Source organism: Amphibalanus amphitrite, unplaced genomic scaffold, assembly GCF_019059575.1.
Source record: "Amphibalanus amphitrite isolate SeventyFive unplaced genomic scaffold, NRLGWU_Aamphi_draft 000157F_arrow, whole genome shotgun sequence".
NCBI classification, from domain to species: domain Eukaryota; kingdom Metazoa; phylum Arthropoda; class Thecostraca; order Balanomorpha; family Balanidae; genus Amphibalanus; species Amphibalanus amphitrite.
The window spans coordinates 915,301-939,742 of NW_024881652.1; the positions used below are offsets into that span (position 1 = coordinate 915,301).

At 49.2% G+C, this 24,442-nt stretch overlaps 1 protein-coding gene across 1 annotated transcript in view; it reads left to right on the forward strand.

Moving 5' to 3' along the window:
* The window catches only part of LOC122383187 (nucleoporin NUP2-like), a gene marked incomplete at its 3' end in the record, with an annotated part of 33,488 nt that extends 9,462 nt beyond the window's left edge, over positions 1-24,026 (forward strand). The window contains exons 3-9 of the mRNA XM_043369349.1: positions 2,452-2,664; positions 2,976-3,347; positions 4,080-4,882; positions 20,229-20,536; positions 21,115-21,264; positions 23,234-23,438; positions 23,881-24,026. Of these exons, the coding sequence (XP_043225284.1) occupies positions 2,452-2,664; positions 2,976-3,347; positions 4,080-4,882; positions 20,229-20,536; positions 21,115-21,264; positions 23,234-23,438; positions 23,881-24,026 (2,197 nt within the window). The remainder of the gene's footprint in view (positions 1-2,451; positions 2,665-2,975; positions 3,348-4,079; positions 4,883-20,228; positions 20,537-21,114; positions 21,265-23,233; positions 23,439-23,880) is intronic.
* Positions 24,027-24,442: the final 416 nt, after the last annotated feature.

Here is a 24,442-nt window from a genome sequence, read left to right on the forward strand (position 1 = left end):
TTCGTGGGAAGAGCTGTCAGGCCTATAGCTTTGCAAATACAGAAAAATGATAAGGACATAAAAGCTGTAGATTGGACAGGGCTACAAAACTGCTATCTCGGATTTATGAAATTTATGGATTTTGACCCCTAAAAATCAAAAAATAGATTTTTTGGATATAATAATCGAAAAATCCAAAAAGTTTTTTGATTTTCGCAAAAACCGGAATATATGTGATAGTCCCTACCGCCTTCCATCCACATACCAAATTTGAGATTGATACCGCTATTTTTTTGGCGAAGTTATAGCGAAAAAAACTGTTCAAAATTGATGACGTCAAATTTTCAAACCCAATTTTTAGCAATTCTAGACCCCGTAGCGCAAAACAAAGACCACCATTAGACTCCCCGTGACGAGCTGCATCGAATCAATACCTACTTTATGCAAAACTATCAACTTTAAAATTTGACCTTTTTTCGCCTGACCTTGACCTGACCTTGACCTGAACTTCACCAGAAAGTGACCTAAGCCGTACCTGATAGTCTTATAACCAACACCATTGAGTTGGAAATGAAAAATTGGCCATAAAACATGTATCACACAACCTTAGTAAAGTTGAGCTCATGTGACCTGACCTGTGACCCTTGGTGACCTGACCTGTGACCTGACCTGGTATTACCAGTGACCTCTAATAGCAACATATCTACTAGGCAACTGACGCCCTATCGCTGATTCTCGACAAAATGCGTTTTCCTCGGTGTTATAGCGCATTCCCTAGAAGACCCGTGAACGGTGAAACATTTTATCTTTGACCTAACCTGTGACGTCATCGGTGACCCCGAGGTCAATGAAATTTGGTTTTACTCGACAAATTTGACAGGCCTTTCGAACGCCGTTTGAATTTTGCGGATCTGTCCAGTAGTTTCGGAGATACGAGGGGGGGGGGGCAAAAGATAGCCCCCCCCCCACCAGGTCGCGTTATGAACAGACCCCACCAGGGCGCGGGTTAACCCGCGCACCGACGGGGGTCTGCGCCAACTTAGTACCGACGGGGGGCGGATGACCGCCCCCCCCCCCTGAGATCTCGAGAACGAAGCAAGATAGCGACAAGCGGCAAACGGCATCGGATACGCACGGTCAAGATCTACAATTTTTACAAAGGTCATTTTCAGGTCAGGTCAAAGATGACGTCACAGGGGTCGAAAAAGTCAAAATGGCGGCGCTAAATATGGAGAGAGTTTTTCTCGAATAACTTTCGAATTAGTCAAGATAGGAACAAACTAAGGGCATCATCGTGATCCTCTCGTCAATCCGCATCGAATGATATATATGTTGACCTCGAAAGGGCAATGTCAAAGGTTGACCTCAGGTCACGTGACCTCGAGGTCGTCATGTATATCATTCGATGCGTCTTGACGAGCTGAACACAATGAGACCATCCACGCGTCTGTATCTTGTTCCTGTACGGAGTTATTGGCCAAAAACCTTTGGTGACCTTTGATGACGTCACATGACCTCACAGCTGCCCAACAGCAAAAAAGACCTCAAGGTAGTGAAGGTTGATCGTATATGAAGTCATGTATGGTATATGGGGCCATTCCGACCCGTTTTAGTGGAAAAACAGGGAGTTGCTTTTTCCCCCATTGACTTATAATGGGGAGGTCGCGAAATCGACCTGACCTTAGGTCACCGATATCAAAATTTCGAGATATACAAATTGTAGCTAATAATGACCTAATAACATCCTGCGACTTGCAAAGGCCTCCGACATCTACTGTAGCTCTGGCACGGTGACAAATTTGCAAAAAAGTGACTTGAGGTTGGGTCATTCAAAGTGACCTGGTGACCTGACCTTGAAAGGTAGGAGGTTTAAACTTGCACACCATGTGTAAAATTGATAAGGGAATAGTCATACTAAATTTCGCGGCGCTACGCGCCGCGGTTTTCCCGCTATTCGCGAAAAACCTCAGGGGGGGGGGGGCGGATATCCGGCCCCACTCGTCGGTGCGCGGGTTAAAAACTGAGCTCTTGGGAGCGATTCCAATGGTTCAATGTTTTGCGTCGAAATTGGCCGAACATGACGTCACTCTGACGTCATTTCCGGCCGACCTATGATAGATACGAAGTTGAAATTAAAAAAAGTATCAAATTGATGCAGCCGAAGGTACTGAAAGTTTGGCGGCGATACGTCAAGCGGTTTAGAAGCTATTGCAAAAAAAAACCCAGTGCAGTGGGTCGCGGATTGAAGGTGTTGACCTCGGGTCGAGGTCAGGACAGTGGTCTAATCGTGCGCAGGGAGAAGAGACCTGGGATGGAACTTCCACATTAGAGAAACGAATTAGGTTTTTTTTTACTACTCTGAACGTCACGGATGTATGTATGTGTTTATGATTGTTGTGCCCTATCCAAGGAATGACACTTTCTGGCGGACCTGAGGGTGTGGCTGACCCGAGACCTGTACTCTCCGCTCAGGAGGTGCGTCCCCTCATGGACCGCCTGTGCAACGAGCTGAAGGGTCTGAAGGAAGCCGTCATAACTCTGACGGAACAGCAGTCGCCGCCGGCGGCCGGCCCGCACACCCGGCCCCAGAGTTCCGCGGAGCTGCGGGACGCGGTGCTGGCCGACGTTCGCGACATGCTGAACGAGGAGCTGCGGCAGCTGCGCCGAGAGCTGCAGGAGCTGAGCGTGAGTCAGGGGGACGGCGATTCAGGCCCACTGGGACGGAGCGCTGCTGGCCCGTCAAACCCCGCGGTGGGTGGCCTCTGCAGTCACAACAATGTCCGACCGCATCATCAATGGCAGAGACCTTCACTGTGCTGACCATGTTTATCTCACACCCTTGTTGATTTAACCATCGCCGGTATGTTGTGTCGGATCTCATCACGTTGCAAGGAACGATAAGTGTTGTGCATGCATTCTTGCGTATCGTGCTCCTAGATAGTGTCCCGTTGTCACTGAAGTATCCAGCTCTGACACTCCTTCTGCCCATTCGGCAGCTGGAGGTGGACCAGATGAGGAACCAGAAGCAGCTGGAGGTGCAGGCGTCACTACAGCTGCAGCAGCTCCCCATACCGCAAGAGCTGTTTTCCTGCGGTGGCAAGGCCCCCGCCACGACGGCTTCCACCATCTTCGGGTCGGGGTTTAGTAAGACGACGCCCTCTACCGGGACGGTCTCCAGCACGAACGGCGGTATCAAGCTCGACCAGGCACCATCGGCCTGGACTGGCGTTAACACGACCGGCGCCTCTGCTGCCGCCTCCACTGGCTTCAGCTTTGGACCGACCACAGCGCCACCTGCTCAGCCGAGCACGCCGAGCTTCTCGTTCCGTCCGCCGACCGCCGAGGGCGCCACCAGCACACCGGCCAAGGTCAGTCAGTCAGAACACAAACCGTCAGCCAGCTACGAACGATGCCCCCAGGGCTCACTACCTTTCCCGAGGCACGTGGCTAATAGTTTCTCGACACCCTCTGTCCATCACTATTGTCTGCCCATAGAATAGTACCACACTCTCCATTTCGTCGCCAGTTGCCTGCTAACCTTGCTCATGGAATGTTCAGCTTATAGTGACTATATCTGCCTCCATCGATATCCGCACCGTTCCATCGTTTCCATCCTCAGGATAGTCAAATCCTTCTCCTCCACGCCGCAACCCCCTGATCCGCGCTGGACGGGCAACTTTATCCCATGCGGGATTGCCCGTAAGCCGAGCACCGCCCGTAGCCGGGTGCGGTGAGTGCTGGGGGAGCCCCCCCCCCCTTCCCCAGCAGTGCGTGGAAATCCAGGACCCCCAGCGGGGCGCGGACTTATAATCGGGTATCATTTACTGCGTATGGTAACAGCGCACACGCTCGTTTTTTTCCGCAACGCTCTTGAGCTCCATCAGGGGCATAACGGCGAGGGGGTTCGTACCCCCCCCCCCTTCCATCGGCCGGCACGTGCGAGTATGTAGAAAATATAAAAGGTCCAGCGAGGGCTAAGTGTTCCCTTGTCGCCTTGTCATTGTTCCTTTATTTTATATTGTATTTTCATATGTTCAACTACTGATGTGTTCAACTGGATGTCGGAACTAAAGCCGCCCCTGCACCGGTTTCCATCGCAGGCAAGGGGCGAGAACACCACGGGGGAGGGGCCTGTCAGCTCGACCTCTGGCTCTGGCGCCGCGGTCTCCAGTACCACCACCTCCAGCGTCGTGACCTCTGCCCCCGCCGCCGGCGCCGGAGCGGCCACCCCCAACAGCTCCTTCCATTTCAAGGCGGCCCCGTTTGCGTTCGGCGTCGACCAGGGTAAGGTCGTCGAGGCGACTCCCAAGGCCACGTTCGAGTTCGGCTTGTCGTCCGCAGCCTCGTCGCCGTTCAAATTCTCATTCGGCAGCGACGCCGACAAGTCTGGATCCTCGATCTTCGGAGGAGCGGCGGCAGCGGACACAAAGACCACGTCAATATTTGGAGGTTCATCGGGTAACAAGACAACTTCGATCTCCGGAGGAGCGTCGTCAACTGAAACCAAACCTGCGTCTATTTTCGGAGGAACGACCTCTTCCGAAACCAAAACCACGTCCATCTTTGGTACCCCATCGGTGTTCGGAGAAAAGGGAACTGACAAAGCCGTATCTCTCTTCGGTGGGGCGACCACCGGCGACAAGACATCCAAAGAAGACCAGATATTCGGCGGCTCCGGGATTGACTCCAAGCCCGCCTCTCTGTTCGGCGGCTTTGGTGTGGCCTCTGGTGCCCAGTCGTCTCCGTTCGGCTCCGGCTCCTCAGTGTTCGGTGGATGGCCGTCGTTCGGTAGCGCCGCGTCTAAGCCGGCCTCCAGCGAGAGCGGCGCCGCGGCCAAGCCACCTACTCCGGCCAACTCGTCCGCCCCCAAGGCGCCTGAGCCGGCCAGCTCCGGCTCGGCCCCGTCGGCACCACCGGCCACTGCTACTGGATCGACTGGTGCCGGCGCTGCGGCCACCCCGGCCCCGTCGGCACCACCGGCCGCCGCCACTGGATCGACTGGTGCCGGCGCTGCGGCCACCCCGGCCCCGACCAATGGGTGAGGCTCCGAACTAGGGATGTCTATTTTAGAAAACATGTGTCCAATGTCTGTCCAATGTTCAATGCTTACGTCGACCGTTTGTCCAAAAATGTCCAAGCCAGCCATTTGTCCAAAGATGTCCGACATCTACGCAATAGTTTATACTCAACACCGTTATTTAACCCTCGCCCATGTAGGGGGGGGGGTGCAACCCCCCCTGAGGTTTTTCTTAGCTACACGCCGAACCGTTTCAGATAGCCTGCTCAAATTTTCAGTACCCTTTGGGGCATCCTTTGCGCAACTTTTGTTTTTTTTGTCAAGGTCATGTCAGGTCACGGAGTTATGACGTCATAAAGGGAACAACCTCCAGCCAGATTTACGCTAAATTGGAGATTGCTTCACATTGGTATAAATGCCGACTGACCTGACACACTGATGGATTGTTTTAGAATCACAACTGGCTGATTTGACATTGGCACAATGTCCGTTGACATTTTGAAGGTTACTAAAGGTCAAGGTAAGGTCAGTGACCTCGGTTGACCTGTAATGACTTCTTGCACTTGTATGCCTTTTCGGGGTGTTTTGATGCCCTGAATTCGAACTTGCTATCCATTTCAGGCATCGTCGGATGTTTCTTGTAGTTCATTTGGGGTCAGGGTCAGGTCAGTGACGTCACACGCCTGACGTGACCCAATGCACAAATGACCTTGCAGACTTCCGATGCTCCCAACGCATCATTTTTAGAGTTATGACATCGAAATACACACCAAACGATAGAGAATTGATCGAGGATCACGACAGTGAAGATTTCAAGTCGATATCTCTTACAGTTTTGCCGCGATCGGCGCGGAAATCTGAAAAAGTTAGATTTTTTTCCGAAAAATTGACCTTTGACCGGTCATAAGTAGGTCAAATATTAACCCTCGCATGTGTAGGGAGGGGGTCGGATGGACCTCCCCCCCATGGTTTTTCGCGAATAACTCGCGTAAAAAGCGGCCGATCGCGACGAAACTTTCAGTACCCTCGCATTGATCAATTTTACACCTATCCTGAAAATTTCATGACCCTGACCCAAATGACCTTTGACCTGTGACCTCTTTTCCGAGACCATGTTTGGCCGTAATCGCGATTTCGCGTATGTCGGCTCGCACTAGCCGCACGTTTGCAAGCTTTTCGTGGTTTCAAACGTTCAAACATGTGATTTGATGTTACTCCCGTGGGTGTCAAGGTCACCTGAAGGTCAGGTCAGATCATTGACCTTTGGTGACCTCGGGTGACCTCGGTTCACTTTTTCGAGTTTTACATGTTTCTAGGCTAGTTTTTGGAGCTGAATTCGAATTTAGCAACCATTTGAACATTTACGAAGTAGTTTTGGTGACTTCGTAACATGTTACGAAGCTGTCAGAGGTGGTTGACACATACTACGAATACCCGTCACGACGCCTACTGGTTGACCTGACCTGACCTGACCCGACCTGGTCTAAATGCTTCAAGACATCATCCGTGATCAAAACTAACACGATATTCGTGATCAGCACCCCGAAAACCCCTTAGCAGTCACACTTTACGACTTTCTAACAGGTCCCGATTTTCCCGACTTTGGGTCATTGACCTGACCTGGAAGGTCAACCAATGACCTAGGACCTTAAAATTGGGTATCATCGGCTTCCTCTCGTCACGGGCAACACGCTCGTTTTTTCCGCGAAGCTCTAGTTCGATCAGGGGCCAAACGGCAAGGGGGGGTCCAACCGACCCCCCCTACACATAGAAGCTGGAAAACGCCGCACACATGCGAGGGTATCGCGAGATCTCGTTGAGAGCAATCCGTTGGTCTTTTCCGCTAAGCTCTATGACGCTCCGTTTTCAAACGCCAGGGGGGTCGCACCCCCCCCCCCCCCCTACATGGGCGAAGGTGGCAAAACACCGTTTACGGGCGAGGGTTAATTTGCAATTAATGTATCGTTACCAGCTCAAAAGTGGTAATCATATCGAAAGCTGAGCTTTCTAATAGCCAATCAATGTTAAACACGATTACTTTATAAAAATGTTGAGGTGTAGCAAGCGATTGTCCAAAGTTGTCCAAAGCCTGCTGTCATTATCCAACCGAATTCCGAATTGGACATTGGACAAAATCGGAATTCCGAAGATTCAAGTTCCGATTGACACCACTACTCCGAACGGAGCGGGATTGTGGCTCTGATGGCCGGGATTTGTAGTAATCTTAGTACGAGTATGGCGGCGAAAACCACCGTCGGATAATTAACCCTCGCCCCGTTGGGGGGGGGGCCATTTTGGCCCCCCCCCTGTGGTTTTTCCTGAATAGCAAGAAAACGGCGGCGCGCAGCGCCGCCAAATTTTCAGTACCTTCCCGGGCATCAATTTGACACCTTCACACCAAATTTCAAGTCTTAGGTCACCTTAGGTCAGGAGTTATTGAGGTCAAACTGAGGTCATGTTCGAGCAAAAATGAGCAAAAAACATGCAATCTTGAAACGCTTACCAAATCTACAGTTATCAAGCAATTTCAAAGTTCTTTATATGGTCTAGTAGACAAAAAGCGGCGCTACAAAACTGCTATCTCGGATTTTCAAAATTTTTGGTTTTTGACAAAAAAATTCAAAAAATTGATTTTTTTAGAAAAACTTTGAAAAAAATCCAAAATTTTTCCGAATTTCGAAAAAAAACCGGAATATATGTGATAGTCTCAGCGCTCTTCTATATACATACCAAATTTCAGACCGATATCTCGTTTTTTGGCCAAGTTATAGCGAAAAAACTGTTCAAAAATGATGACGTCAAATTTTTTAACTCAATTTTTAGCAATTCTAGACCACGTACGGCAAAACAAAGACCACCATTGAACTCCCCGTGACGAGCTGCATCGATTCGATACCCATTTTATGCAAAAATATTAACTTTGAAATTTGACCTAATTTGACCTGACCTTGACCTGACCTTGACCTGACCTTGACCAAAACGTGATCTAAGCTGGCCCCAAAGGCTGCCTGACCCATATGATCGCATTTGTCATGTAAAATGGACCATAAAACATGTATCACACGACACTTTCATATTGTGACCCCCCCGTGACCTGACCTCTGTGACCTGACCTGGTATCAGTGACCTCAAATAGCAAAATATGTGTTTGAAGAACATTTCCCCATCGATGATTTTCAATGAAATGCATTTTACTCGATTTTACAACGCATTTCTTGAAGTGCCTGTAAACGGTGAAAATTGGACCTTTGACCTGACCTGTGACGTCATCGGTTTGACCTAGGTCAATAAAATTGGGTCACAAGGTAGTTCCCCGTTGGGGCTATCCAACGCCGTTTACCGCTTGTCGCTAGGTTGCGTGGTTCTCGAGATCTTAGGGGGGGGCCAAAATGGCCCCCCCCCCAACCGGGCGCGTTGCTCGGCAGAGCCCAACGGGGCGCGGGTTAACGTAATATGCTGGGCTTTTGCAGCGCTGGCATTAGTCAGTAACTGCTAATAAATAACTCCATACCCTTTTGCATGATGATATAGAAGACTGTGAACCCTCGCCCGCACATGGGGTTCCCCCCCCCCCCCCAGGTAGGCTTTCTGCTCTGCACTCAATATCTTTAGAGCTAGAAGCCTGATTTTTCGTGTAGCTGCTCCTCTATCCTTTCTTGATGTCCACTGAAAATTTCAACTTTCAGGTTTCTGTTTTTTCGGAGATATGACTTTCTTTTTCAGGTCATGTCATGACCCAAATGACCAATTATTAACATCTTGCGTTGGCTATGGGCCTTATGAGCTTTTGACACCTTGCTTTCGGCCTTTTTTTGCCAGTCTTACCTCCCACCTATCATGGAACATGTTGTTCGACGATGTACTGATGTCAAGGTCAGGGTCTAGGTCAACCTAGGTCATCTAAAATAATTGCGTTAGGCAAGTTGAATTTGCTTTTCGTGAATTTTTTGACTGTATTTTTGGTAAAAGCTTCTCAGATTATGATTTCATGTAGGTAATATGGACACATAAACAATCGGTGCACACATCAGTATACACACAGACACACACAGACATACAAACACATATCATTGACCTTGACCTAGCTTGACCTGAAATGACCTCAGCCGCAAAAACCTGGTCGGGAAGTGTGACAAAGAGGTTCTAGCTGGCTTGGTACCAGAAAACGGCATCGTCATCGGTATATGATAAGCAGCGCACTTGATATCCAACGGTGACCCAAAACAGGAACATTTTTTAGTTTAACCTGACCTGGAAGGTCAATGACTGACCTGAGAAGGTAAAACTGGGTATCATTGTATTCGTCTCTTCCCAAAGAATCTTTTTGGTCTTTACCGCGAAGCTCTATCTTGAACAGGAACGAAATGGCGCGGGGGGGGGGTGGTGGTGGCAACCCCCCATGTGCGTTCTAGGATGGTAAAATGGCATGTGCGGGCGAGGGTTAAATTAACCCTCGCCCATATAGTGCGGGGAGGGGGGAGGCGTCGAACGGACCCCTACTGCCATCGGTTTTTCGCGAATAACTTTCGTAAAAAGCGGCCGATCGCAACGAAACTTTCAGTACCTCGCGTTAACCCGCGAGTTGCTGGGGGGGGGGGAGGGGCGTGAAACGCCCCCCACTTTTTTCGCCGCGCTATAGCATAAACACAATTTGGATACCTGTAGGGAATTGATTGAAGTTTCTTATGACAAAGTTTCAAAAAATCGGACGAAGCTTTTTTGAGATATCGAGGTTTTAGTGACGGAATAATTTCTGAGTTTTCGACCAAAAACGGCATATGTTAAAAAAACATAAAATCACAGATAAGACATACAAACATGCCGTAAACGCCATGAGACTGCCAATACCATGAACAATCAAATGGCTATCTTCGATTTTTGATTATCGTTCCGCATTTTCCAAAATCTTGAACTGAATCTTGGCAATTTCTCGTGACTACTTCACGACCATGATACATGCATTTCTTCAATTTAACTTTTTGAACCAAACACGTACGCATATGATAAGATTAATGCCACCATCGTGTTCTACGTCCAAAATTACCCCTAAAACATGTGTCACAGGCTGCGAATATCAGTTTTGATTTTCGGGGATATGTGCCTACCTGGTAGACCTGACCTTGACCCTGACCTATGCTTGACTGACTCTTACACGGATCTGACACTCTTTTAGGCCTTATATAAAGGATTGTGCACCGTTGTGACAGAAATTATGACGAGAGGCGCCCATTGCGAGGTTCTGAAGTCCATGCTACTGAAAACCCGATTTCAGGGGTTTGACCTGACCTTGACCCGACCTGTGAACTCAAAATTCAACTTAGAAGTACTCATCTGAAGCGTCACGTCGCGTTCTTTCGTTTGCCGCCTCGTGCGTTTCGCTGCGCCTATTGGTTCTCGAGTTATCGGCTGGGGGCGTTTATTCCCCCCCCCCCCCCCCAGCAAACGGTGGATGGCAAAATACCCCAACAACTGCCGGGATAATCAATTTTACACCTACCCTAAACATTTCATCACCCTGACCCATATGACCTTTGACCTGTGACCTTTTTCTCGAGGCCATGTTTGGCCGGAATCGCGATTCGGCGTATGTCGGCTTGCATTAGCCGCGCGTTTGCAGTTTTTTTCGTGGTTTGCAGCGTTCAAACATGCGAAAAGATAGTAGTCCCATGCATTAGGGCGGGTGTCAAGGTGACCTGAAGGTCAGGTCAGGTGATTAATTTTATAATGACCTCGATTCCTTTTTTGAGTTTTACATGTTACTAGGCTAGTTTTGGAGCTGAATTCAAATTTAGCAACCCTTTGATTGAACATTTACGAAGTACTTGTTGTACCTTCGTAGCATGTTACGAAGCTGTCAGAGGCCGTTGACACATAGGTACTAGGAATACCCGGCAGGACCCCTACTGGTTGACCTGACCTTACCCGACCTGGCCTAAATGCATGAAGACATCATTTGTGATCAAAGCTAACCGATGATATTCGTGATCATCATATCCGGTCATCATATCCTCTGTGCGCAGCAGTACGGGTTCCGCCCCGGCCAATCCACGGAGGCGGCCCTGCTCGATGCTGTCGGTCACATCACCGATAACATCGACGGAGGGCGCGTGACATCACTCGTCACCGCTGACACCTCCAAGGCGTTTGACAGCGTCGTGCATGGTCGCCTCTTGGAGAAGCTGGGGTGGTACGGTATCGATGACCGGTGGTTCCGTGCATGGCTTTCCGACCGCACGCAGTCAGTTAGAGGTGGATCGGGTGCTGAGCTGCCGGTGACGCATGGGGTGGTGCAGGGCAGCATAATGGGCCCAGTGTTGTTCATGGTGTTCTCCAATGATTTGTCACAACACGTGCCGCATGGGAGGCTTGTTATGTACGCTGACGATGCCCAGTTTATAGATTCGGACTCGCCAAGAAACCTGTCAGAGCTTAAATGCCGCGTAGAACAAACCCTGTCTGTAGCTCTCTGCTGGTTCACGCAAAATAGGCTAAAGATAAACCCTTCGAAGACCGAACTGCTTATCTTGAGATCCTCACGCCAAAATGAAAATGATAATGTCAACTTCACCGTCAAATTCGGCGAGTCGGAAGTCGTGCCTGTGCAGTCGGCGAGGGTCCTAGGCGTCAACATCGACTCGTGCCTGACGTGGGAGCAGCATGTGGCTGCGATCACTCGCCGATGTTACTGCGTTCTGATAGGGCTGGCCAGAATGCAGCGTCGTGTGCCGCGTGAGACAAAGCAGCTGTTGGTCGAGGCACTGGTATTCCCTCATCTGCAGTACTGCATGTGCGTGTGGGGAAGCTGCACAAAGACCCAAAAGCACAGACTTCAGAGATGCATGAATTTTGGCGCCCGCATTGTCACTGGTCTTGGCTATCGTGAACACATTTCCGGGACACTGCGAGAGCTTGGATGGCGGGTGATCGAGGACATGATAACTGAGCGTGACCTGTGCGTCATGTACAACCTGAACCATGTCGAGAGCGCCCCTGAGCTTCTCCGCTCACGCATCACCCACCGCTCTGATGTGTCTGTGCGTGAAACGAGAGCGACACGTGACGGCGAGCTGGAGGTGCCGCGGGCCCGCACAGAGTTTGCCCGTCGGTCGTTCTTCAATCGGGCGGTGAGAGCGTGGAATAGGCTACCGCTGAGTGCGAGAAACGCGTCTTCTCTTCCTGTCTTTAAAAAGTGTATCGCAGATGCCTTTTAAAGGGTGATGCAAATGTGGATTGATAGGAAAATGCTTTTACTTGTGCTACATGACGTGGAACGCTGAAAACCCATTTTATGGATGTATTCCTAAATATATGATATGATGAAGTGATCAGCACCCCGAAAACCCCCATAGCAGCCACACTTCACGACGTTCTAACACGTTACGGTCCAAACTCCATAGAGAAGCGGACATACGAATCTTCGAGAGTTAGGCGACGAAATACTCAACTTGATTGTTAACCCTCGCCCGTATTGGTGGTTTGTCAGCCGCGAACGTATAAAGGGGAGGGGGGGGGGTCCGTTGGAGTCCCCTTGCCGTTTGGCCCCTGATTGAGCAAAGAGCTTCGCGAAAAAAAAACGAGCGTGTTGCCCATGACGGGAGAAAGCCGATGATACCCAATTTTAACCCGCGCACCGACGGGGAGGGCGGATATCCGCCCCCCCTGAGGTTTTTCGCGGATAGCGGGAAAACCGCGGCGCGTAGCGCCGCGAAATTTGGTATGACTATTCTCTCATCAATTTTACACATGGTGTGCAAGTTTGAACCTCCTAACTTTTAAGGTCAGGTCACCAGGTCACTTTGAATGACCCAACCTCAAGTCACTTTTTTGCAACTTTGTCACCGTACCAGAGCTACAGTAGATGTCGGAGGCCTTTGAAAGTCGCAGGATGTTATTAGGTCATTAGTAGCTACAATTTGTATATCTCGGAATTTTGATGTCGGTGACCTAAGGTCAGGTCAATTTCGCGACCTCCCCATTATAAGTCAATGGGGGAAAAATCAACTCCCTGTTTTTACCACTAAAACGGGTCGGAATGGCCCCATATACCATACATGACTTCACATACGATCAACCTTCACTACCTTGAGGTCTGTTTTGCTGTTGGGCAGCTGTAAGGTCATGTGACGTCATCAAAGGTCACCAAAGGTTTTTTGCCAATAACTCCTTACAGGAACAAGATACAGCCGCGCGGATGGTCTCATTGTGTTCAGCTCGTCAAGACGCATCGAATGATATACATGATGACCTCGAGGTCACGTGACCTGAGGTCAACCTTTGACCTTGACCTTTCGAGGTCAACATATATATCATTCGATGCGGATCGACGAGAGGATCACGATGATGCCCTTAGTTTGTTCCTATCTTGACTACTTCGAAAGTTATTCGAGAAAAACCCTCTCCCTATCTAGCGCCGCCATTTTGACTTTTTCGACCCCTGTGACGTCATCTTTGACCTGACCTGAAAATGACCTTAGTAAAAATTGTAGACCTTGTCCGTGCGTATCCGATGCCGTTTACCGCTTGTCGCTATCTTGCTTCGTTCTCGAGATATCAGGGGGGCGGTCATCCGCCCCCCCCCCCCCGTCGGTACTAAGTTGGCGCAGACCCCCGTCGGTGCGCGGTTAAGGTCCTAGGTCATTAGCTCACCTTGCAGATCAAGTCAATGACCCAAAAGTCGGGAAAATCGGGACCTGTTAAAACATCGTAACACGTGGCTTCTTTGGGGTTGTTCGGGGTGATGATCACCAATATCATGTCAGTTATGATCATAGAGGGTGTCTTCATACATTTAGGCCAGGTCTGGTCAGGTCAGGATAACCAGTAAGGGTTTTGCCGGGTATTCATAGTAGGTGGCAACCGCCTCTGACAGATTCTTAACATGTTACGAAGGCAACAACCGAAATCATCAAAGGTCAATGACCTGACCTGACCTTCTGGTGACATTGACACTCACCCTAATGCATGGGAGGAACACGATATCCCATGTTTGAACGCTTGAAACCATGAAAAGACTGCAAACGCGCGGCTAATGCGAGCCGACATACGCCGAATCGCGATCTTGGCCAAACATGGTCTCGAAAATGAGGTCACTGGTCAAAGGTCATTGGGATCAGGGTCATGAATTTTATTAGGGTAGGTGTAAAATTGATTAACGCGAGGCCCGCGAGGGTACTGAAAGTTTCGTCGCGATGGGCCGTTTATTACGCGAGTTATTCGCGAAAAGCCAAGGGGGGTCCGTTCGACCCCCCACCAATACGGACGAGGGTTAAGACTTAACCCGCGCCCTGCTGGGGGGGGTGTTTGAACACCCCCCCATTTGTGGTTTTTCGCGAATATCTCAAAAACGGCGGCGCGGAGCGCCGCCGTTTTTGGTACACCTTATCATACATCAATTCTACACATGTTGTGAAAATTTCAGACCAAGGTCATTCAAGGTCAGGTCACCAGGTCACTTGAAGTGACCTCACCTCATAAAAACTTTCAATGTCTGTCATAGCTACACCGAGTGACCGATCGCTTTGAAACTTTCAGCGATTGCTAAGAGCAATAGCATGTACAAAATGTATATCTCATAATTTTGATATCGATGACCTAACGTCAGGTCAATTTTGCGACCTCCCCATTTTAAGTCAATGGGAGAAAATTGAAATGCGCCTCTTTTGGATGAAAGACATTATAAACACTCCCAAACACCGAATTACAAGTGGTTTATACACACTGAACATGAAAATGGTGTCCGTGACTCTTGTTTATGCCCTGAGGTCATCTTAGGTCACGAATGGTATCTAACAGTTTTTCGCCAATAACTTTTGATAGAGGCATGCTAGAGCGATGAAAACGCCTTAGATGTGTTCAGCTCGACGATACGGAACGACTGCATAGGCGGTCCCAGGGGGGGGGGGGCCACGGGGGCCATGGCCCCCCCTTTGGTGCTGAAAGGTGGGGCCATACTATCTTTTGGCCCCACCTTTCAGATCGAACAAAAGTCCTAGAAAAGCTTTTTGTACGTTTCATTTTCTCTCTTGCGCCATCAAAGAACGTAAATTTCACTCATGAGTGGGCTCAGTTTCGCATTCTGTCAATTTGGCGGTCAGCGTCGCTGGCACCGGTTCACAAGTATGGCCGGATCTTATATGGAATATCAGCGTGGGTTTACTTGAGGCTCTCGTAGGCCCAGCAATGGCTTGCATGAGACCCTCTTCGCCAGTGGCGGGTGGGCCCTGCCAAATGAGCGTGGCTCTACGACACATAAGACCTCATGGGTTGGTGCTGTGCACCTCAGAAGCCCGGTGGTGACGCCGTATGCCGGCTTGGTTTCTTAAGGATTAGCGTGGGACCTCCGGGGCCTGCATAGAGTTTGCATGAGCTAGTATGTAATCTCAGAGGCCTGTATGTAACGTGTACACAGTGGCGGTCGCTGGGGGGGGGGGTGGGCATCAGGTTCAGGGCCATGCCCCCCCCCAAGGCACATAAAGGGGGCCGTCATATCATTTGCCCCCCCCCCCCTCAAGCAACCGATGGGCCCCATAGGTGTATGGGGCCCTGGCCCTGATTCGATCGTCACGAGGCTAAAAAAAAACACGCCCAGCTATTAATATAGCTCCCACACCGGTCTTTGAGCGTCCTACACTGACCTCTGATGGAACTTCAGTGGCGGTCAAGCGCCCACGTTGACTGCTAAGAGCCCACATCGACCTCTGAGGCCCCACATCTGGCATATGAGGGCCCCTAACCGGCCTCAGGGGCCCCAACCGGCGTCTGAGGGTCTCACACCGGTCTCTAATGACCTTGTTGCTGTCTCTGGTGTCCCAAGACGAACATTTAGGTGCCAATGAGGGCCCCGCACTGGCTGCTGAAGACCCGATGCCGGCCTCTAAGGGCCTGCATTGGCCTCTGAGGAGGGCCCATCTTGGCCTTTGAGTGCCCTCTGCTGGCCTCTGGGGTCCAACGACGGCTCATGCCGGTCTCTTAGGGCCCCACGCTGACCTCTGAGGGCCCCATGTTGGCCTGTAATGAGTAAGGACCCGCATTAGCCTCTGAGAGCCCAACTCGGTCTCTGATGGTCTCAAACTACTGCAGCCTTTGCAGTCTGCAGGCCCTGTACTGGTCTCTGAGGGCCCTAAACTGGCCTCTAAGTGAAAACATACATGGGTGGGCTTCTGAAGATCACAGGGCTCACACAGACTCCTGCACAGCCTTACGTTGGTCCTGATCGAGATTGCTTTACGTCCTGATGGTCCCGCGCAGATTCCCTCATATTTCGACGTCGGGACCCCATGAGCCGGTGTGTGGGTCCTGGGGTTGGCAGAGACTGATAAAGTCCTTAGGGCTCAGGGCCAGTCTTTTTAGCAGTAGGACTATAAGACAGGTTGAGTGAGCCGAGCCCCAATAGAGCCGTTGCGAAGCCCCGTACGAGTCGCGCGCGGCCCTCAGATGCCAATTTTGAAAACCAGGAACCTTTGGGGCCGGTGGTCTCCAGAGGTCGGTGTAACCTTCTCCCGCCGCTACACATCTATATGGGTAAATGTCATGGTTTGAAAATGCTCTCTGGGTTTCACATGCTTGTTCAAGGCAAGAGGTATCTGTACTTTTCCGAATTGTTTTATAGTGGTAAGGTCATGAATCCGCGTGCCCGACCTTCCAGTATATGCTACACCGATCCGTCGCCATGGTGCAGTGGCCCGACCGGTGGAAATACCGTGGGACGGGAAATGCAACTGGTGATTTTGCCTTAAATTGAGCTTAAAGATTTCACGCAAGAATGAGGTGGATGAAGCATAAGTAGGGGAGAGTGGGGTGGGTTGTATCAGTTTTTACTCCGAGACCCATAACCTCGTAACTATCCGTGATAAACTCATTATTTCCATACTATCTCCTTCCTTGATTCTTCTGCTTCTTTGTGCAAAGTAACTTTTCCGCTACCTCTACCAGTTTTTCTTCTACGGTCTGCCGAATAGAACAATGTTTTTGATACAACTTGCCCCATGGCTTGGGTGAGTTGTATCACATGGTGGGGTAATTTGTATCACTAGGTATTTCACGTTTCAGGGAGTGTGCTTGCTACTGGTTTTGAGCATAACAACAACATTAAATGGGGTTGATACAATGTATATGCTCAAAGGCTTCACTTTTATTAGACCAAACTTAGGTCAATGCATTCCGAACGAAACATCGAAACGAACGAAACATCAACAAACTATAGACGCAAAAGTGGCCCGTTAAGAGCAAAGAAGCCAACACATTGTGCCAAAATGGAACGAGTATTGACTAGCTACCTACAAACGCGAGCCAGGGCTTAGCTTTCGCGATCAAAAGCAACATACCCATACATACATACATGTTACAACATACCCCACCCGGCTCTGATACAACATGTACCTCGCCGCCATCTTGGAAAAAACATCCTCGTGCTAAAAAACAGCGGACAGCTGGAGAAATCCATTTTCACTCACGCAGCCTTAGAACCTACCCTCACCACCGCTACGGAGATCTTTCAAATTCGTGCACATCTAAATGTCCAAAACACACATTTTCTTGCAACTTATTTTTTTAGAATGACATTAAAAAACATAAAATCGGCTCTCACCTCGAGACGCGTCCACCCAGCCACACAACAGAACAGGGAAAGATGGCGCCCGGAAAACCTCGTCGGCTGGTCGTGTCACGAGCGCCATCAATTGGATAAGTTTGGCACAATTCGCCCTGATACAACTTGGACATGATACAACTCTCCCCGCTCTCCCCTAATGCCAAGGGCGTAAAAAATTAGCCGATCACCCCCCCCCCTCCGTTGACGGATAAATGTATGTCCCGCGAGTGTGACTTTGGCCCCCCCCCTTTTGCCAGCGGCTGCGACCGCCAGTGAACGACTGATATGCAACATGACCCTTTCCGGTCAGGTCATGACCTTGACCTGAGGTCAAATTTTCAAGTTGACCTTTCAAGGTCAAGTTATAGTTCATTCGATGAGTCTTGACGAGAGGAACACGATGCCGGTAAAAGTAAGCTCGTACAAGGTTTGGGTCAAAAGTTATTGCAGAAAAAAGTGTTTTCGAAAAAATCGACTATTTTTGCAGTTTTTGCCCCCTGCAGGCAAAACCGTTGACGTTAGGTCAAATCTGAGAAAATTACTCAGAAAGGGCGTTAATAGGGCTATCGAATGCGCTTTTCCGCGGAGCTGTAGCTCTATTGGTTCCCGAGTTATGCGTTGGCTTCTTGGAAATTTTCGACATTCGACCTGGAAATCGGCGAAATTTTGCCTTAAATGACCTCTGGTGACCTGACCTTTGACCTGACCAAAAAATTGACCGAAGTGATTTCGTCATTATTTTTGACGCTCTTTCGAACGCCGCCTTCCGCGTATCGCTACGTGGCCCAGGAGCCGACTTACAAGGGGGGGGGTGTTCAAACACCCCCCCCCCCAGCAGGGCGTGGAAATCCAGGACCCCCAGCAGGGCGCGGGTTAAGATATGATCATTTTGTGAATGTTGGGCAAAGCCTGACCACTACTGGGGCATTCCTGGACTCTACTGGGGCATTTGCCCCAGTAGAGTCAAGGAATTAGGTGCAGTAGGGGCATTTGCCCCAGTATGTTAGCCGAGGCCCTGTTATCCCGCGCCCTGCTGGGGGGGGGTGTTTGAACACCCCCCCTTGTGGTTTTACGCGAATATCTCAAAAACGGCGGCGCGGAGCGCCGCCGTTTTTGGTACACCTTATCATACATCAATTCTACACATGTTGTGAAAATTTCAGACCAAGGTCATTCAAGGTCAGGTCACCAGGTCACTTGAAGTGACCTCACCTCATAAAAACTTTCAATGTCTGTCATAGCTACACCGAGTGACCGATCGCTTTGAAACTTTCAGCGATTGCTAAGGGCAATAGCATGTACAAAATGTATATCTCAGAATTTTGATATCGATGACCTAAGGTCAGGTCAATTTTGCGACCTCCCCATTATAAGTCAATGGGAGAAAATTGAAATGAGCCTCTTTTGGATGAAAGACATTATAAACACTCCCAAACACCGAATTACAAGTGTTTTAGACACACTGAACTTGAAAATGGTGTCCGTGACCCTTGTTTATGCCCTGAGGTCATCTCAGGTCACGAATGGTATCTAACAGTTTTTCGCAAATAACTTTTGATAGAGGCATTCTAGAGCGATGAAAACGCCTTAGATGTGTTCAGCTCGACGATACGGATCGACTGATATGCAACATGACCCTTTCCGGTCAGGTCATGACCTTGACCTGAGGTCAAATTTTCAAGTTGACCTTTCAAGGTCAAGTTATAGTTCATTCGATGCGTCTTGACGAGAGGAACACGATGGCGGTAAAAGTAAGCTCGTACAAGGCTTGGGTCAAAAGTTATTGCAGAAAAACTGTTTTCGAAAAAATCGGCTATTTTTGCAGTTTTTGCCCCCTGCAGGCAAAACCGTTGACGTTAGCTCAAATCTGAGAGAATTACTCAGAAAGGGCGTTAATAGGGCTATCGAATGCGCTTTTCCGCGGCGCTGTAGCTCTATTGGTTCCCGAGTTATGCGTTGGCTTCTTGGAAATTTTCGACATTCGACCTGGAAATCGGCGAAATTTTGCCTTCAATGACCTCTGGTGACCTGACCTTTGCCCTGACCAAAAAATTGACCGAAGTGATTTCGTCATTATTTTTGACGCTCTTTCGAACGCCGCCTTCCGCGTATCGCTACGTGGCCCAGGAGCCGAGTTAGAAGGGGGGTGTTCAAACACCCCCCCCCCCCAGCAGGGCGTGGAAATCCAGGACCCCCAGCAGGGCGCGGGTTATGTTACACGCCGTGTGATTTATTTATTAGTTCAGTTATAATTCCTGAGAAGTCGTCTATCCCGGGGGGAGGGGGGGGGGGGTGTAAATAAGGGCAAATACGAGCTACGAGTCGCCAGGTAGAAATAATTTTGATACAGTTGATCGTCTGTTAAATCAATGTGCATCAACCAGATGTCTCAGTCTCGAGACCAACCGACTTGGTCTCGAGAAACAGGTCACAAATTAAGGCCAGCTGGATCAGCAGCATGAAATGTTAGGGCATAAGTGTAATTTCAACTTCAGGCTACTGAAAGTTTCGTCGTGATTTCCCTTTTTTTACGCGAATTAGTTATTTGTCAAAAACTGATTGGGTTCACCTGACCGCTCCCTCTCAATCTAGGTGCGAGTTTTATGTATGAGCCTTCAACGTTATTCTCGTTTGCTTTTGCAGTCAATCTACAGAAACCAGCATCAACGACACAGCACAGAGAGGGCTCCAGTGGCCGGCGGCCAGTGACGTCTCGATGCCGACATCGAGCCAATCACCTGCGGCCAGTGTAGTCACGGTCCAGAAGGAGGAACTCTCGACTGTGAAGCAGTTCACATTTCCACCTGGTCTAGTAGAGCAACAGGTGATCGCGATTTTGGAGTCCCTCCAAGTCCAAACCTTGAAGGAGCTCACGGTCTCCACTCCTCCTGACTCGACGGGACGGTGGCTGCGGCTGCTGCCGCCGTCCTTGAGGCGCCTGGACGTTTACGGTGAGATGTCATCGATGAAACTTGTACCTAATCACACTGCTGTGTGGTGAGGACAGCGCTTAGTAGGTATTGCGATTGCAGCCATGCATGTGGGCTGTAATGTTTAGCCGGTCCGATACCATATGCAATAATATTAATTAATCTACATACAAAAACAGTGTTTTAGCGGGCAGTGGCATCATCACAGAAAAATGTGTAATGCGTATTCACTGTAACTCTTGTCAAAATTATGATAGACGTTGTTTTGAAGACCACATGCTCTACAAATGATCATACGAAACAGACGCCTAATGTTGATCATTACCTGACATCCAATACAGAGAGTTTTGACAGCATCGTCGATAGTGTTCAATCTCTATTGTTCATAGTTCATGGTCCATGCTGAGCTATGTAGGTATAACAATATGTGTGCTTGTATACAACAGACATTGCCAAACTCATTCCTATCAGTGACGAGTCGGCTGTGTCTGTGTCAGTATCGGCTGTATCATTGTTACATACCATAGTGTCAGCGGCCTCCCGACCCGTCGGCAGCTCCGTCCGACTGCAGTCAGCTGATACAGCCTTCCCTCCGACAGGACCGGGGAAGACGGGGAAGCCGGCGAAACTGGGAAATGGAAGACAGCCTGACCATGGGCTGGTGGTCGTCATAATGCAGGCGGGAGATGACGTCGTCAACCAGCTGGCCAAGGAGCTGGGACCACGGGTTACCGCGCTGACCATGTTCAGTGAGTGGCGGTGGCACGGACAGGTTATCGTTATGTGTGGTTAGGTATACTGACGAACACCATAATCATATACCTAACTGAGCACGGTAACACCGTTCAGGGAGATGTGAAACAGGGACTGTGATCAGAGTAAAAGTCATGTCAGATACTTTTTGCTGGTATATTTTGGTATATTATATGTATGTAAATGACGGATATGCCGGGTGCGTCGATAGGTATTCATTTCCGTGGGGTGTGTGGAAGTGTTGTCGCCAACATGGTGTTGGCGACCTGTGGTGAGTGCTCCATATAAATGCATAACCAATCACCAATCACCAGTTATGTGGATGTGTTGTTTCATTGTCTGCTTGGCAGTTCTTCATTAGTAGGCATCATTACTTGTACACAGAATGCATATACATATAGGTATACATGCATGCGTGTATAGCTACTTCTTTGCAGATATGTACATAAACTGTACATACGAGGGGGTATCGAAAAGTCCTGATCATCACCATGAATTAGATGTGATAGAAATTTGATTTTTTTACATGATGTTCATTACTCCTTTACAAGTCACCACACACGACCGCAAACTTATTGCATCGTTTCTTGAGCTGCCTCAGGCGGATATTGTAGGACCTTCGCCTTGTCCCGTAAATCACTGCTCCACCTCATCAATGACGTCATTTCTGGCCTTTAATCAGCGGCCATACTATGGATTCTTCATCTCCTGTAACAATCAAGAGTCAGTTAATACCCGGTCAGGTGAATTTCTTAGATGCGGTAGGATTTAATGTCCACATCATGCTGATTCTTAAATCGCAGCTCAGGACGAATGGGCGGGGGCGCTGTCGGTGCGGATAAAACATCTTTCTTGGGCTTTTTTGCGGCGATTCTGCTTGAGGCCATCTCGCAACTTCTTCAAAAGTGTGCAGTAGTGCTTGCTTATCATTATCCGACCATCATCAAGACAGTCGGTAATGACTATCCTACGCCAGATCCAGAACACCGATAGCATTGACCTTCCATATCGGCTTCTGCATCTTCGCCTTTTATGAAGGACAGATGTGCCGTGCTTAAACTTCTTGATCATCTTTTTGTCTCTGGATCATACACATAGACCCAGCATTCGTCACAAGTCATTAAACGATCGAAGATGTCTTCAATTTTCTAAAAAAAGCCTAGTTTTCATTTCGAAAGGCCAAGACGTATTTTTCTCTTGAGCAAAGTAGACACACGAACTTCTAAGCGGGCTGACTCCTTTATCGTCTGTCGTTCTTCGCCGATAATATTTTCAGGCACTGCCAGCATTGAGACTTTTCTGTTGCACAATCATCTGAAAGGTCACACGACGATCCGTAAGGATGAGGTCCTCCACTTCCTTCACAGTCACCACCTTGTCAGTCACTGGTAGTCACTCGCTTCTTGACTCCCCTGCAAGGGTCATGCAACCAAGTTGAAAATTATTTCTTCATTTTCGGTAAGTGCATTAGATGGGCTTCCCTAGCTATAAACTAATTTCACGTTCTTGATGTCTTTTCTCAGTGTGATACCGTTTCAAATGCATTAGTTGGATGACGGTTCGGTCCTCAATGGGCCCAATGCTCATCTTTTTTACTTCTAAGTCTCTCCTACATAAGATAAAACCACTTCTCAGGATTCTCTTTGCGGGAACATTGTTCTTAAGAACCAAATATAATACCAACCAAAAATCATCAAAATCGGTCTATATCTTCTATGTGATGATCAGAACTTTTCGATACCCCCTCGTACATACATACATGCATACGTACTTACATATACACAAATATACATACAAATAATATTAAATGTGTTCATTATCACTATATACTGCTCGTGCTATTAACAGTCAGCTCGAATGCAGCATGTAGTGTCATACCTGGCTTGTCTCAGCACGTGCTAGCGAGTAGCGTAGCAGTTCCCACACCATTCACCTACCATGTCTGTATGTGACTGTGTTTCCCAGACTGCCCGCGTGTCACTGCCGGGGCCCTGCAGAGGCTGCTGTCCGCCCTCACCGGCCTGAAAGACGTCACACTTAGCGGCACTCTGTCCGGCGCCATCACTGACGCCTCACTGGCCGCCCTCCACGGGTGCTCCCAGCTGCGTAAAATGCAGCTGGGAGAGCCCATGGAACTCTGTACGGATATACCGGTCACAGCGGTCAGCAGGTCAGTCAGCTGTACATCCAGACCGGACCCAGACCAGACCAGATACAGACCAGACTAGACCTAGACCAGACCCAGACCAGACCCAGACCAGACCCAGACCAGACCCAGACCAGACCAGACCAGACCTAGACAAGACCCAGACCAGACCCAGACCAGTTCTAGATAGACGGGACCAATGAATGTCACCACGTATTGTCTGCATGTGTACACTGTTACCATGCATTGTGCTTAGAGCCTTGGTATGTATTGTCAGTGTCATGCTAACGAGCATATAGGCCAATAGTAGTTGGCACTATAGCTGGCGCATCAGGGCCGGACCCTGACCGGGACCACTGACCGGACCTGACTTGAACTGGCCCTGTGGAGACCGGACCCGTCCCCTTCCAAACGGCCAGCCGGTCGGCTGGTGTCGCTGACTGGTATGTGTCCTGTTCTGTCGCAGACTGGTGGTTACCTGCCGGAAACTGGAACTGCTGATTTTCCGAGCAACGGAGGGGCTCAGTCAGTCGGTCATGGACGCCCTGGTCCGGGCAGACCTAGGGAAAAGAGATGACGGCACGCCGAGAACACTGAGGTTCAAGGTCTCAGGTAAGCGACGGCGCCGCCCAGCGCCTCTGATCAGTCCCACAACAGACGGCTCGGCGCCACCGGCCTCTCGGAGCCGCTATCGGACACTCTCTCAACGGGTCGAGATGAACACATAACGCTGATGTGACGTCAACTCACAACTGATATAAACTGATAGTGATGTCATTCATATATAGATATGAGTCTAATATACTCAACTCATGTGTGGCGTGAATGGTTGTTCGAGTATGAACAATACCAAACACTAGCTGATACCTGTGGTAGGTTAGCCAGTATATAGTAAGATGACGTAAGATATATAGTAAGATGACGTCACTCGTATTTAGGTAGCTAATTGGTATGGCTTGAGCTCTGACACGGTGTGTGGTATGAATTGATGTTATGGACATGTTCACTGTGCTGTGGACTTCACTGTT